Source organism: Rhinolophus sinicus, linkage group LG03 (genome assembly GCF_036562045.2).
Source record: "Rhinolophus sinicus isolate RSC01 linkage group LG03, ASM3656204v1, whole genome shotgun sequence".
Classification (NCBI taxonomy): domain Eukaryota; kingdom Metazoa; phylum Chordata; class Mammalia; order Chiroptera; family Rhinolophidae; genus Rhinolophus; species Rhinolophus sinicus.
Genome location: NC_133753.1, coordinates 123,916,288 through 123,933,349, shown reverse-complemented (window position 1 = coordinate 123,933,349; position 17,062 = coordinate 123,916,288). Strand labels below are relative to the sequence as shown.

General features: G+C 38.4%; 1 protein-coding gene across 2 annotated transcripts in view; it reads right to left on the bottom strand.

Annotated features, from left to right (window-relative positions):
- EPB41L4A (erythrocyte membrane protein band 4.1 like 4A) overlaps nt 1-17,062 on the bottom strand; it is a 235,008-nt gene that overhangs the window by 132,142 nt on the left and 85,804 nt on the right. For both annotated transcript variants that reach the window (XM_019727789.2, XM_019727788.2), the window contains exon 2: nt 13,458-13,562. In XM_019727789.2, coding sequence (XP_019583348.2) covers nt 13,458-13,562 — 105 coding nt within the window. The remainder of the gene's footprint in view (nt 1-13,457; nt 13,563-17,062) is intronic.

Below are 17,062 nucleotides of genomic sequence, written 5' to 3'. Positions count from 1 at the left end.
ATCCAAAAACTAAAGTGATTAAGTCCCTCACCTTCCGAACTTTGAACAATTCCTGGACCAGGTCAGACAAAAGATAGACAAACTAATCACCTTAGCTTTTAGTGCATACAATACATTGGAAATTCTATAAAATTCAAGACAAAATAATAGCAAATAATGCATAAAATGCATTTTATCAGTAGGCTACTGGCACATCCCAATCAAATCTCTTTTTATATTCATGGAGAAAATCCTCTTAAGATTCAGAGTAAGGTTAAATAAAGGTCAATTTACTAGAGGTTTCCATCAAACCTCTAGATTAAAGAAAAAGACAGTTTCTTATGATAGTCAAGAAAATGTCCACAGTCATTAACTCTAAAACCACTGCTTTCCATTAGCCATTCAATCAACTGTCTGAAATTCTATCCTTTTAGCTCATTCTGATTTAAACAGAAAGAAGGGCAGTCTAATAAAATGTTTGTAGTAAGGGAATCAGCAATATTCCTGTCACACACTTATACAACTAAGAAGGTGTGGGTCACAGAAACTGGTCACAGAACACTTGTTTTATTGACAAGAATACTTAGCATATCTGCATACTTCATTGTATATATAAATATATGTGGGTATGTATATATAGTGAGATTTCTACCATTCCTGGCAGTTTTGTTTTAAAGTATTTGAATCTTTATCATTTTCAACTGTTCCTCCTTTTAATCTATTTTTGGTGGAAAAAGGCACTAGGTGTCATTTTTGAAGAAAAACTTTCTATGCAAGATAGAATTCAGTCCCTCACCTCCCTAAACCTGGGAAACAATGAATTTATGAAAGCCACAGGATAAAATATTTTATTATGTATGACCAATGGAAGACACATTTGTGCCTATTGTGATCAACCATCTGAGAGGGAAAAGGAAGAGGGAAAAAAGGGAGAGGATTGAGTTTAAGGTGAGCCCCAGAGCTGACTCTAAACAAACCCAGGTCCTTCAAAAGCATTTTTGAATCCATGTCAAAATCCACACAGAACGAAGAAAGTGAAGGACAATGAAAGCACGCTCTTCTCCCCAGGTGCTTGAGTGAGGAAAGCACGCTTAGCCCAAGCAGCTCAGCGGGCGGCAGTGGAGCAGGCTCCCCTCTCAGCACCTCCCAGGGTTCTTCCCAGCATGGCAGCTGCTGAATTCTCACGATGCATCACATGTCTGCACTCAGAAGAGATCAGACCACTTTAAACAGAAAATGATCCCAGAAAAATGTCACCTCTCCCTTTCTTAATAGAAACTGTTCAACTATAGAGAAATAGAAATATCCACTGTTTTATTAAAAATACAGTTTATTGAAAGCAATTTAAAAAAAAAATCATGGGATCCACAACCATAAAGTTCCCAGTGACATGACCTGAAGGCAAATCCTTATCCACCTTCTACCACACACTACACTACCGCTAGAGAAGAATTCTAATAGCAACACCCTAAGAATAGTGTATTTCTGTAACTCCTTACAATCCTACACATTTCCAACCTAACTTTCTCACATCTTAGTAAAGTTTTTTTTTTGTTTTCTGTTGTTGTTGTTTTTTTTACATAGGTGAAATATGAACAGGAAAAGCCTTTCAATAAGAGAAACAAGGCAGTTAATTCACAGAACATCAGAGCCAGGAAGCGGCAGCCAGACCAGAAAGGAGAGGCAAGGGATGTGCTCTCGTCGTGGTCTCACCTTCGTCTGGCCTGCCCACGCTGTCTCGGTGAGCGTTCTTTCCGTCACTAATGTTACAGATCACTTAGCTGGCAGTGACAGAAGGTGGTAACAGAGTGACAAACAGGCACAAACCCTCCCCTCATGGAGTTTCCAGTCAAGTGGGGGACATTACTTAACAGGCAAATACAAGGTAGTATTTTGTAACATGTGATGAGAGTAAGCCTAGGGAATTTCTGGGGGGTGCGAGGAAGTTTCAGGAAGAAGGAGACATCAGAGACATCTGACCTGTGTGGTAAGGAAGAACAGGACTTAACCAGGTAAAAATGAGGAAGGGAAGAGAACCAGAAGGGTGTCCAGGCAGGGGGAGCAGCATCCCTCACTCTGAGACACTACGCGCTAAGTAAGGCGTGCAGCTACTCACGCGTGGGTCTAATGTACCCGGAGTGTGGGGCTGGGTGGAGCGTGAGTGGGAGGACTGAAGAGAAGACTTCCACTGCAAGAGAGGAACCTCAAGAGCAAAGAAGGGACACTTATCTTGAAGTGCCTTGTACTCCATGTTAAGGAATTCAGATTCTCCCTTAGGGATCCATTAAAAAATTTTAAGCCACAGAAAAGGCATCATTCAAGTTGCCTTTCTGTAAACAAACTATAACTGCAGTGGGGAAAACACTGGAGGGAACCAGAGCAAAGACAGGAACACCAGTCAGAAAGCTATTACAGAAATGCAAGCTGAGGTGCTGGCACCGGAGGTAGAATTCAGAGATGGAGACTGATTCTAGGGAGGTTAATAGGTGACCAACCATAAGACCTCTTACGACTGCTGTCCTAGCTCAGTTATTAGCAGTGGCCCTTTTCACTGTCAAAAGTACCCTGGGCTGGATGGTGAATTATACAGTCCCTCCAGCTATTAAGAAGTAGAACTGACAGAACTGGGTGCCTGGTTAGCTATGAGGGGAAAAAAGATGACTGAGTTAGAAAAGACACCCTAGTTTGAACAATCAGGTATCCAAACAGAGGTGCAAGCACCTTGGGCATATGTATGTGGAAACTTCCTGAAAGGTACACAGCCAACAGACTGTTCCCAGGCCCTCAATGTCCATACACAGTCCTCTCTAAAACTGACCTACCTAACAATAGCCCTGAAATTAAGATGCCAGTTCTCCTTTCCACTGCAACCTCCTTTCACAATCTCCCTTTCCCAAGTTCAAGTGGACAGGCACCTCTCATCACTTCAATCTCTCTGTGGCACAAGGCCCCAGGATGTGAAAAATGCGAGGAGCAGAAACATAGGAAAAATTTAAAATACCAATCCTAGCCAAGTTGCCTTTAATAAAGACACCATAAATTATGTCTTTCCTTACCATAAACTTACTTCTGGTAAGGGCTAGGCAACATGACAGAAACAAGGTATTTCGGCCCATAGTTAGGCTGTTTTGAATTCAGATAGATTATACATTAGGGCAGCAAATGGAGTTATGATTTTTATTTAATGATCTTGTAACTTCCATCTTCCAGCTATAACCAAACTATACATGGCTCATGAGGAAGAGTCCCATAAGAATAAAACAAATCAAAGCCCTGATAAGCCTATCTTATCTAAGTGACACAACACTGTGCCTTATCTATCTGTCCATCTCAGAAATAAAATTCCAAAGTGAAGTACTTTTCACAGAACACATGTTAACATTTTTATTTAAATTGACAACTGAGAGAAAAGCAAGCTGGTTTGGCTGACTGGTTTGATGACTGAATGGCTTTGCCAAGAGTTATACTTTGGACATTTTCCATAAAATGAATGAACTAAATCTGCAGCTCCAAGATTCTGATGAAAATATAAAGTATATAATTAGAGACAAGCATGTTATAAAAAATCTTGTATTGGCAAATGTATGCTAAAGTTAACAATTTTTAATTTTCCTAATCCTTTCCAACTAAATTGAATTAAATCACGTGCCTCTAAGAAGAGAAAAAGCATAATACTCCTTTGATAAATCTTGGTAAAACACTTTTTAATACATTTCCCAGAGATTGTGAAACTGAATGAATACAATGGTTAATAAATCATTTACAAGTCAGATGGTTTTGAATTCATTGCTTTCAATTAATTGAAAGAGGATCCAATTTGTGGTCTGAGCAATCACATCTCTCAGAAACAAGAAAAAGAGGTGAAGCGAGTCAAAACGACAACCTTTAAGTTATAAAATGAGTAATATAATGTACAGAATTGTGACTATGGTTGATAATACTGTATTGCATATTTGAAAGTTGCTAAGAGAGTAAACCTTAAGGGTTCTCATTATTAAAATAAAATTATATACCATATACCAGTGAAATCATATGGTATATAAAACTGAAAGCAACAAAGGAACAAGACAAACAAATGAAACAAAAACTCATAGACACAGAGGAGTTTAGTGGTTACCAGAGGGTAAGGGGAGAGAGGGTTGGTAGAAGAGGGTAAAGGGGATCAAATGTATGGTGATGGAAGGAGAACACGCTCTGGGTGGTGAACACGCAATGTGACACATAGATGATGTATTACAGAATTGTACATCTGAAACCTATGTAACTTTACTAACAATTGTTACCCCAATAAACTTTAATTTAAAAAAAATTGTAACTATATATGGTGACAGATGATAACTAGACTTACGTGGTAATCATTTCGCAGAAAATACAAATATGAAATCATTATGTTGTATACCTGAAAGTAATATATGTCAATTATACCTCAATAAAATAAAATAAAAATAAAAAGCAGATTTAGAAGGGAATATGATAACTACATTGCATTTGAGGTACCTGGTAGATTACTAAAAATAATTTTAGATGATAGATCTCTAATTTTTGGCATATAACTCAGAATTCAAGGAATTGAATGATCTTTATCAAAATTCCTTCATTTTCTATCTTCCTATCTAAGAAACCTGTGTTACCTATTTAAGTTATTCAGTGCTCATATCTATGAGAAACACAGTAATAAAATTGTTGCTGAGACACTATCTCACTCCAGGAATATATTATAATCGTCCAAACGTACCAGGCCTTATGAAGAAAATGCCTCATTCATTTCATTAAGAGACGCATTTCCAATAAATATTTTTTATGTTTAATAATTATTAAAAATCATAGTATTTTGCTGTTTTAATTAATTGTATACTGATAACCATAGTAATAATTACTCTTAAAGCCCAATAACAAGCAGAGCTTTAAGGTCTCAGGATATAAACTTTTAAAATTTCTATTTATATGTATGATATTGTCATAAATACATTTAATAAAAATATAATAAGAGGAAACTCTATGAAGAAAGTAACATAGAAATACAAGTTTAAGGATATAAAAGGAAAAAAATATTGTGACTTAATGAAAAGCTTGTTCAGGTATTTTTTTTAGAGGTTGATGAGTATAAGATTGCTATGATGTATAGATTCATTGGATACATTTTAGAGTAATATGACAGAGTTTACAATGTCAGTGTTTATGATAAACCAAAAATTTGCATCTACTTAATTAAAATTATGATAAAATTTTTACTGTAAAAATTTTTACTGTCAATGTAAAATTATACACATGTACATAGCTTGCCTTTTTAAAAAAATATATATTCTGGAAAATCACTGCTCTCAAGAACATAAGAAAAAGAGGAGATCTGGAAGGGGACATGATAACTCCAGTTTGAATACATTGCATTTGAGGTAACTGAGGGACATCCAAGTACAGAGTAAGAGCTCTAACACTTACATTGCACTGACCACACAGTTTAAACCACTAGTCTGAGTGTTTTATATAGACTCCTTTAACCCTCAACTACCCTTGAAGTACAACTACCCTATCCAGCAGCCTGATTCTCAAAGCCAATTCATAAATAGGGGAACTAAGGTACAGAGAAGTTAGGAGACTCATCCATCGCCATACGGCTCTCTCATGTCCTAGAGTGAGTCTGAATCCAGACAGGCCAGGGCCTGGATTCTTTACACAGTATAATGCCTCTTGAGACGTCTGGGTTGGAGATACAAATTTTAGGGTCATTTGAGCCTTTCACTAGTAATTTAAACCATGGAGTAGACCCAATTACATGGGAAGAGTGACACAGATTGAACAGCAGGAAAACGAGAGCTTTAGAGCTGTAGCACTCCCTTTCAGACCCCTGGACTCTTGAAAAGCCTCCAGCCACAGTTTTTCCCCGGATCCCCTTCATGTGTCGTCATCAGTCCTCCCAGGCTGCTGCATTGTTCATGATACTCTTCATAAAGTCAAAGGGCTACTGAAGAAAAGCTTTCTCCTTCCTGATCTTTGCCCTCTGTACCCCACAAGATGCTCAAAGATGCTTCAAAGACTAAAAGTTCCAATTTGTTAATAATCCAACATGACAAACTTCCTTACCTTCTTCGTAAGAAGACTCACGTTATTATTTACACACATCTCATCAGTCATTATGGGTGTTTACCAGAACATAAAATTACAGAATGTCAACTCTCACTCACACCGCGAAATACACCACATTGGGATACGAAGAACACCTTTACTCATGGAAGAGCCTGCAGTTAGTGCTCGGTGGACGAGGATGGTGTTTGCTCAGTAAGACTCAGAGCATTGGGGGCAGAGGGAGATACAAATATATACACAGTTTAGCTTGTATTTTTAAAGGAAATTATTTCAGAGACAGTGTCCAAAGAGATAGTATTTAACGTGTGAGCCTGTACCCAGTGACAGCATAAGAGAATCAAGGACAAAATCCTGGTGAATATCAGCATTTTATGAAATAGGCAGAGGAGAAGTGATCATAAAGAAGACTGAACAGGAATAACCAGAAGAAAACTTGAAAAGAGGCAAACAAAGAGCATGTGCTATCTTTAGAGCAAAATGAGAAGATTTCAAAGAGTGAGTGATGAGGGTCAATGCAACAGAAAGGTCAAGAAAGATAGAAGCTGAAAGTATCACTTGGATTTAGCAACTGGAGACCTCTGAGGACGATTTCAGTGGTATGATAGGTATCGAAGCTGAACTGTGAGAAGTTTAGGAATAAATCAGATTTGAGAAGTGGAGGTAATGAATTTAGATGAGGCTTTCTGGAGTTCAGGTGTGACACTGAGTGAATACCGCAGCAGACACAGGAGGGCACGGGAGTGGGGGAAGAGTGGTTTTAAATAGGAGAGACTTAAACATGCCCAAACTCTGATGGGAGAGAGAATAGAGGGAGAGAGGGTTAAAGATATAGAAGTGAGAGGTGATAAGATACAGGTAAGAGGTTTTTGGGCTGAGGAGAGGGGAGGGGAGGGGAAGAAAGGGGAGGGAAAAGGAGAGGAGGGGAGAGGAGAAGCTGGGTAAGAAGCAACTAAGTCTGTGTGGAGGGTCAAGAAGTTGGGAAGGTACCATATCATTGCTTTCATTGTTTGTTAACTTAAAAATAAAAGGGCAAAGTGAGAGGCAACAAGAGTTTATTTGAGATCCAAAGAATAGCTATTCTGAAAGCACTTATTCCAGCAGAAACCCAAAGAGTGTTCCAATGAGCAGGTAAAGGCAAGGGGTATTTAATATGAGAAGGGGGGAGGGGAACGATTACATCAACGAAGGCAGGCATGTCTGTAAGTGCAGCTAAGCTAACAGTGATGTTAACTCTAAAGGATGTTTTCAATTTTCAGTCTATTAGTCATAATATCTGGTTTCATGTTATCTTTACAAACAGTTGTTTGGGATACAACGCTGTTTAGGGCCAGTCCAAAGGTTATTTTGCTCTTTTTAACATTTCAAAAGTTTGAGGAGGAAGCCACGCAAGGCAGAGCCGCTGGGGTGGCAGCTCTGATCCAAGTCCATTTTAAAGTGGCTCCATTTACATTATGTTTTCACAGTCTTGATGAAGACAAGAAGAGGTCATTAAAGGAAAAGCCTATTTACATGCTGGCTGTATCTCTGTGCCACATGTTTCCCTCCTTCTTTGACTTCTAAAGTCACAGGGCCGCAGATCCAGCAGCCTGATTCTCAAAGCCAGGTTGAATTTCACATTCTGAGAAAAGGCTTAATTATATAGAACTACTGCTTTTGAAGGAGTAATTTGTAAAGGAGCCTCAAATGCTAACATTAAAACAAGACGCGATTATAACTAATTTCAAACCAGAAGTTGTATTGGGATAGCACATTTATCCCTATTGCTGCTTTCAATATCAACAAAGCTCAGCTGCAAAAATCTCCAAAGTATTTAAGAGTACAGAACTTATTTGATTTTCTCTCTTCTTCCCTCTGTTTCTTTCTTTTCTCTATTCCATCTTTAAATATATATATAACCAGGAATATTTTCCTCCATCCTAGTTTCAAGAGGAAAGGCCTGGTAAATGTTTAACACCTTATAATCTACAAAAAGCTTTCATGTGTTCTCTAATTTGGTGCTATAACAATCTTGACAGTTGGGGAAGGGAAGCATTATGATTCTCAAGATTCAGAAAAATTAAGTGACTTGATTCATTAGGAGCAGATACAGGACTCAGACCCATCTTGTGACTCCAAAAGCAGTCACTCCATTTATAATAACTTCTGAACCCCCAAAGGGGTGGCTCATGGTCCTCCCAGCCTCATAGTCATTTCAAATTTACCCAATTCTTAAAAGTGAAGAAGTCTGCACTGTCATTTCAATTCTCCATCTATCATTAATAGATCTCGCCATCCCTCTCTCATAACAAGGAGGCTAAATAATTTTGAAGCCTCAACTAATAATCCTTACCACTGTCTAGGGATGTCCGTGCAGCCTGAACCACAGAAATCCTGAGCATCTGCAGAAGGACGTACGCCATGATACCCAGGGGAAGTAACAGTGCTTCGGCTTTCTGCCCAATGTGGTAAAGCCAAACAAGCCAGTCCTCAGATTTCCACGGAGCAAGCAAGAAAACATGCGCCCATGGAACCATGGGTATCAGTTTCTTTTTGCTACTGTGACAACAGCAATTTATTATTTTACAATTTCAGAAGTCCAAAATGGTCTCAGTGGGTGCAACAGAATGAATGTTTGTGTCTCCCCGAAGTTCAGTGCTGAAACTCTCATCCTGATGAGATGGGATCTGGAGGTGGGACCTTCAGGAATTAATTAGGTCAGGAGGGTAGAGCGCTCAAGTATGGGATTAGTGCCCGTAAGAAAAAGCCGGAAAGCTAGCTAGCTCTCTTTTTACTACGTGAAGTTATAACAAGAAGTCAGCTGTCTACCACCTAGAAGAGGAATCGTACAGAAGCCAACATGCTGGCACCCTGAGCTCAGGCTTCCAACCTCCAGAACTATGAGAAGTGAATGTTCCTTGTTTAAGCCACACGGTTGATGGTAATTCGTTACACAGCCTGAACTAAGACACTGGGCTAAAATCAAAGTGTAGGCAGAGCTGCATTTCTTCTGAAAGATCCAGAGGAGAACCCCTTTCCTTGCCTCTTCCAGCTGCTAGGAATTGCCTGCATCCCTTGGATCAAGGCCCCCTTCCAGTAAATGCATGCCTTTGAGCTCTGCTTTTACTGGATAATCCAGGATAATTTCCTCATTACAAAATCCTTAATTTAGTTATATCTGTAAAGTCCCTTTTGCCTTGTAAAGTGCTGGGGACAAGGACACAAAGCATAGAAAGAGCTGGTACCCATTCAAAGTAGAGATCCACCACGCTGAGCTGCTGGGCCGTACACCAGGAGAACGGAAGGTGTTAGCCTTCTGAGCGAGCAAGTAAACTGGTGATAGGCAGTTCTAGGATATACCAGAGGGAACAGACTGTTCTGGAAGTTCTGCTGCTCTAGACGAATGGTCAGTACTTTAAGAGAATTTTAAATATTGACGACTAATAAGTGGTAGGACCAGGAGACAAATCTGGATCTCTCTGACGCCTACGTGTGTTCTTTTAATCCCTATGACAGGCTGTCTCACATCCACCTTAACTCGAGGCTGGAAATTTTCTGTAAGTCCAAGACATCAAAGAGCTGTATCGCCTGCTCAGACGAGCTGGGTCAAGAAAGAACCTGATGACAGAGAGCAGAGCAGAACAGAAAGTAGGCTCTGTGCCCAGGCTAAATGATTTCACGTTTGTCTTTGGGAAAAGGAATCGCAAGTATGAACTTCATGGTACATCTTTCAGAGAACTGCTTGATAAAAGTAAGTCTGGGTTAACACATGCAGCGCTGTGTTAATTCAGTCTCAGCAAACGTGTCTTCATGAAGAACTGTTTTTACGCCCTAGACGTTCTTTTCCAGACCCTACCTGAGAAGTGAAGAAATTATGGTCCCCAGAGTGTTCCAAATCAAGTCAGCTGTACAAGGTTTACTTCTATCTAGCTAGCAATTTCTCTTCACACATAAGTGCCACCTGAGTCAATGCATTTGTTACATGAACTTCCCAGGAATGGTTTCATATATATAGCTTAATAAAATTTGTATTTTTCCACCTAATGTTCCAGGCAGTAAATTCCCTTTCCCAAGAATTCCTGAGACTATGTGCAAAACAGAGAAAGCTGTAGCACATGGCCTGTACATATTAGGTGTTCATTAAATAACTGGTGACCGACCCATGAATGCATACACAAAGGCCTAAACGGTCTCTCTTGCCACAAGGTCAATCTGAGAGGTTCGCTTTATTGTAAAATGTCATTTAACTCCTCTCAACAAACATTAATGTGTAAATTGCATAGAAAGAGAGAATGCCTTGGTATCCGTATCCTTAGTATGCAAAACTTTTCATCTTACATGCATTCCGGTCAGGATATTACAGTGGTCGAAAGGTCTTGGAGACATTAAGACTTGAGTTTGAATTCTGGTCCTAATATTTGTTGGTTATGTGACCTTAGGGAAGTTGCTTAACCTTTTTAGCTTTGTTTCTTCATCTCTAATGGTAGGATAATAAAACTGAACTTGTACAGGTGTTCTGAGCATTTAATGCCAACATTTGGAAAATGTTCAACAGTTCCTGGTGCCTTGATGACAATGAAGGTGATGGGTGATGATGATAACACGTCTAGATCCTCTACGGCAGACAGATTCTCTGCCATGTGAGGTCCACCTGTCCTAGGAACATGTTCGTCAGGCATGTGGCTCTCTAATTCTCTAATTCTCTTCTCATACAACACGCACTAAATCTCAGACAGTCCAGCTCACGTGCTTATACTTTGCATGCTTATACTTTGACCATAACTGGCTGACTAGCAGTGGGGCCGGTTACCCACTCCCATCCCCTCAACACCCCCATCACCACCACCAGAGTTTGGGGCATAGCCCCAAGGCATGATGGGTTGCTGATGGGAGGGGAGCCTAAGGCTTTCAACTGACGTGAGTGAGCCATCTCTGCTTTCCTTGTCATCTTTATTCCCTTTTATCCCCAGGGCTCCTTCTCCCGCTTCCTCTTTTTACTTGCCTCAAGATTTGACCTAAGTGGTCCTTCTTAGGGACTCAAAGCCTTCGCTATGTAGATCTTAATTATACTATAGCTTGTTACACAGGAATTCCCCATTCAAAATAAACGATTGGGTGCATGAAAAAAAAGCAAAGCAATACACAAAATCCAATCTGATGTTCAGTAATGCAGGTGTATTCATGGAAATCATTACTCTATTTCAAGACAAAGATTTTTCACTGTGCCCTTTGTCATTCTAACATCGGGCTGTCCTTTAAATTCTTATTTAAGTAACTATGGGATATTTACCCTACGTAACTATGGGATACACAGGGCTGCGCCTACTAATGGAGAAGACAGGGAAATATGAATATGGGTTTATCAATACCTTCCCTAGAAACTTAAAGTTGTGCCTTGGGTGGTTGCCCTCCTGGAATGAAAAGCCTTCTTGAGCTTTTCCTGAGGGAGACCCTAAGTTCTGCCTCAGTACCCAAGAGAAGAGAGTCAGGAATGGGATCCCATATTCCTACCTAGACGTACTCTATCAGCCCTCCAGAACCGTGTGCTTTGGTGAAAGTGTTACCTTAAGGTAAATTTTCATGACCCTATTCTCACAGCTTCCCACAATTAAAAGAACATAAAACAATCAGACACGTGAACATGCAAAGATTAGGCAATGTTTAGAAATCACCTCTATTTTATCTGAGTTTACTAGAAAGAAATTTAGCAGGTAAAAAAAAAATCTTTTTTTCATGTGATTTAGACACCTAATCAAAAAACATGACTTAAGGGCTTTTCCTTTCCAATTGTGTAATTTATTTTCTCCTAAAACACCCGTATTACAAACACTGTCACAAATGCCAGCCCTTAGGAATAAAGGTAGGAAAAAGAAAACTTTAGGTTCTTAACAAAAGCCCTTGAAAACTTTGAATAAATTATCAAAACCAACTGCTAATTCTTTCGCAACTACACAGGCCATTGTTTGAAATTCTCTAGCGTTCCACATTTTTTTTTCCTTTTGGAAAGTAAAAAATAAAAATAAAAAAAGGCAGATAAGGTCTACATAATTTTAGCAAGACAGTCAATCTTTCCAGGCAAGGTCTGACATACTAGATAAGATCAGAAAACTGTATTATTTTTCAGTTAGGAAAAATGCTATTTCAAAACTATGAATGTAATGCAAGATATCTTCTACAGCCTTCAATCTAATCTTTCAGTATAGGTTTACAGTTGTGCTGTATTGCCTTATGGCCTGTATGGGATAGAATTCAGTGAACTTCTGAATATGCCCATTCTCTTCCTTTGAAATGTGCATTAATGACTGTTTGCCCTTAGAAAGCTATTCCTTTCTGAGGAAAGCCAACCAACACACCCAACTTTTTATTCCTACTTTGCGAATCCTCCTATGAAACAGAACACGTAATGAAACTAGCTCAAGAAAAATCACAACTTATCACCATCAATAACATTCCATTTGCCTGCCTCTTCTCATCCTAGCACATTTCTGGGACCTGGGCAGAGAATCAAGTCCCTCACTGAATAGACCCCAGATAACCCCAGTGGAGGCTAGGAGAAGAACTGATGAAGGAAGAGGAGGAAAGCTTTATTTCAACAGGAGGTAAGCAGAATGAAAAATAAAAGGAACATTAACAGGGTATTTGCAAGGTAGACACATGCATTTTGCATAATAAGACTGTCTACCTGAGGTTAAGAACTTTCTCAGACTAAAACAAAAGTCACTAACAAATACCCTTTTGTACCTACAAAGTCTTTCCTCTGTTCATCATCAAGAAACAGCTTTTCAGCTTTATAACCATAGGAATCAAGACTAACCAACCTGGTGAGTTTCTTAGCAACTCTAACCATCCAGTCAGGAAGATGTTCTGAGTTAAGCCCTTGAGAACAATTGACATCAGAGAGAAAAAGCTCGGTTACCTTTATTATTCTTATACCATCAAGCTCATGAATGAGAACCCCTACTTATTTTATTTTACAATTCCTTGACTAACTTCTAAAAAGTAGGCAACTTTGTACACTGTATGTATTTCTTCTCTTTAATCATTCACTTTTTTAAAGGCAACAAGATCTCTCACTTCAAGAGACCAACCATTTGCTTCCTAACACATTACGTGGTTTATTTAGTCCTCTTTAACAGTACGGATGGAATGTTCTTTCTACGATATGGTAGCAAAACTGAAAACCAGGTAAGTCATCTGCAAAGAGGAGTACACCCATATGAGTTGTGAATCCTGCAACTTTACAGATTTTTGGTGAGAAGAAAAAAAATGCAAAGAAATTAGCAAGGGAAAATATGTTTAAGGTTTTCAGTCATTTTCACTTTCAAGGACACTAACCACCTAAAACCACATCAGGAACGGCCAGAGATAGAATTAAATTTTATAAGCAGAACAATTTAATACGAAGTCATTGTACTCACTGTCTGATGGCTTCTGTCACAGTATCGCAGACCAAAATAATCTATCTCCACAAGGTTTATGTGACGGAATACGTGGTCAAGGACAACGGAGCCTTTCGTTGACTTCTGCAAAAATAATTCATAGTGTTATTATTTTTTTTTAACAAGATGTTTTGTCTTCCTCAGTGGGACACAGTCAGAGTTCTCAGTTTTTATTAGCTTTGCTCACAACGGGAGCAATTTTATTAGCCCATAGTTCCCTCTGTAAATTTGGCCTCAATTACAATGAAAAATAGGATTTTAAGTAAAGTGCATTAAAGAAATTGCCTTGGAAAGCAATCTTGAAATTGTGGTGGGTTTTAAATTAATATAAACTTCTTTCCTTATGGGATTGTAAATTATCTTCAGGACAAAATTCTTTTTTTTTTTTAAGGACAGAATTCTTTCAATAAAGATAATCTTTTATATAAAGAGCATCTAATAAATTCATTAAAAAACACTTATTTTGGTTAAAATCCCACCATTCACCTTAAAGAGAAATCTTCACCTTACAGCATTACTCTTCCAACAAATACAGAAGATATAGAAAGTCAAAATAACAATAGCCAAAGCTTTTATATTCGATCCTCAACTAATAAACACATAAAGATGTCAAAGCTAATGTTCTGAAAAGCCCCAGTGAAGATATTTTTTACTTTATCTTTCACATAAGCAAAGAGATAAAGAAAACGTTTCCCTTGGCTGCTTTGTAAATGCTGACATCTATCTAACACTCTAATCTCTCTTCTCCCCCCTCCCACTACATACACAGATCCTTTAAATTATGATTATCATTTAATTTATTAAATACCAATTATTCACACATATGAGATAAACATTTAATCAGCAAGCACTATTCCACATACCACATTAATCTTGAAAATAATCCATTTCCATGGTATATGTACAGACAGAGATGTTTCCTTTCTTTTGTCCCATCACTGGCAGATACAACAGGATAGTGAAAGAAATCCCCAAGAGGTCACACATTGTGTTAATGAAGTAGGGCTTTGTTCAGTTGCATTTTCTCTCAGAGAATCCCCATTACACGCTTACTCCTGTATGGTGAGCACTCAATACTGTCCTACTTTTAGAAAATGAATTTGTAATGTAAAGGAAATGTTTTGATTAAATGAATAATTAAATGGGTGATAAGAGGTGAGAAAACACACAACTGGGAGAAATGATTCTTATTTCAAATCCCATAGGTATTTTGTTTTCCTTTAACTTATCTTGGTTAAACTTAATTGGTCCCTTTTTCAAAACCCATTAGATTTATAAATAAAAAGCCCTTTTACGATAGATCTTTAGGTTGTTGGCATCATAACAATGCCACATCCAGTAAATGCCTCGTTGTGCGTATGTACCTATGTCTTCAGCTGGGGTAAAAATCTGGAAGTAAATTACTCATTCGAAGGATGATTACAATAGGCACTGCCAAAAAGACCATTATAATTCATTCAATGAGAGTATGTTTCCTCACACCCTTGCCAACATTTGGATTGAGCAAAATTTTTCCAATCTGATTGAACAAAAATGCAGTAAGGGGTAATTCCTCCATCATGTGCTTAGTAATCAACTGCATTTCCTAGCATTTGGGTTAGGCATTCTCTAACCCAAAGTTTATCAGCAAATTCTACTAAGTACTTCTAATACAATTTAGTATATTTAGTTCTTCACTCTATCTGGAAATTATTTTTGTGCTTGTGATAAGGGCCTTACTTTGTTTCCAAAGGATAGACAACTGCACCATTTACCAGAAAGGCTGTCATTTCCGTTTGGATTTGAAACAACGTTATCATCTACCAAATGAACCCTCATTCTAGCCCATGGATTATTCCTGGACCAATCCTCAAAGATTTTAATGAGTTTAGTTTAATTTGTTGATATCCATCATTCTTTTTCAAAATTGTCTTTGCCAATTCTTAGATATTTTTCTCTACTAGGGGAAGTTTAAAACCATTTGCCAATTTAATAAACAATACTGTTGGGAATCTGACTGGAATTCAATTTAATTAACAGACTTGGGGGGATGATGTATTTACAAAGTGAAACCTATAGGGTTTTCTTTTACATCCATCAAAAAAATTTTATACTTTTTTTTTCAAGTAGGTGTTATAAAATTCTACTTGGGCTTTGCGGCAGACACAATTTACAAAATGCCCCCCCACTCCAAAAATTCATCCTGCTGTAATCCTTAGAACCGGTAAATTTGATGAAATAATACTCCTCTGATTGTGATATGTTATGTCACAGTTGGCCTTAATATAGGGAGAGTATTGACGTAAGATCTGATCTAATCATTTGGGTTTTTACAAGCAAAACACTTTCTCCAGCAAAAGAGAAAGTCAGAGGGAAAGTAAAAGATATCCAAAGCAGGAGAACAACTGCACAGGTCCCTGCCACTTGAAAGATGGAGGGGGCCATCTGAGAAAGCAATGAGAACAGCCTCAAGGAGCTGAGAGTGGGCCCTAGCTGACAGCCAGTAAGAAAATGGGCACCTCAGTTCTACAGCCAGGGATAACAGTGTGAGAGTCTGGGAGTGGATCTCTCCCCAGAGCCTTCAGATAAAAGCCCAGCCACCAACACCTTGATTTCAGCTTTTTGAGACTGAGCAGCGAACCCAGCCATGCCATCCTAGACTTCTGACTTATAGACTGGTGAGATAATAAACGGGGGTATATTTAAGCCACTAATTTGTGAAAATTTGTTGAGCAGTAATAGAAAACTAATACAGGCTTATTCTTATATTTTATAGCCTTATTGGTATATTATTCTTTCTGAATGGCTACTGCTAATGTATTGGTAAGCAACTGTTTTTTCTATTTCCTAGCCATCTTGCTAAAGTCATATTAATGATATGAGTTTGTGGCATCTTTTCATATAATCACATTTTCTACAAAGAGTACGTGTTCCAGTTCTTCTTCTCCAAAACGCCTCCTCCATATTTCTTTGTTTTTCTTACTGCATTGGCTGGGGCCTCAATTAAAGAACAACAGAGAGTTGTGAGAACATCCATCCTTCTCTTCTTATTGACTTCAAGGGAACTGCTTCAAAAATGTCACCACTGAGTATAATGGCTGCTATACAGCTCTTTGTATATACCCTTTATCAAAGAGAAGGTTCCTCTCATTCCTGCTTTTTGCTCTTTTTGTTTTATTCTGTTTTGATTTTTAATCAACAATGAATGATAATTTTATCAATTTCTTTATGGGACTCTGAGATGATTACAAGATTTTTGTTCTTTCATTTGAGTTATATTAAGAGTATCTGATGTTAAATAGTCTTAATGGAGAATTTCCCATTTTAGTTCTTTTGTTCTGGGTGTATAATATCAAGCCACCTCCCTATTTGGAGAGGATTTCCCACTCTATGCATCTTGGTGGAGGCAGGAACCAGACTCTGTAGCACCTGGCAGCTGGGCCATGGCACATAGCCTGGTTTCAGCTAAGGATTTTGACTCCTGAGTAAGTGATGCAAAGATGAAGGAAGAGTTGAGAATTCGCTCATCCAGAGATAGTCAATTGTGACAAGGAGTAACAGTGACCCATCCCTAAGCTGGGTTTCCCAGCATTCTTGAAGTACTA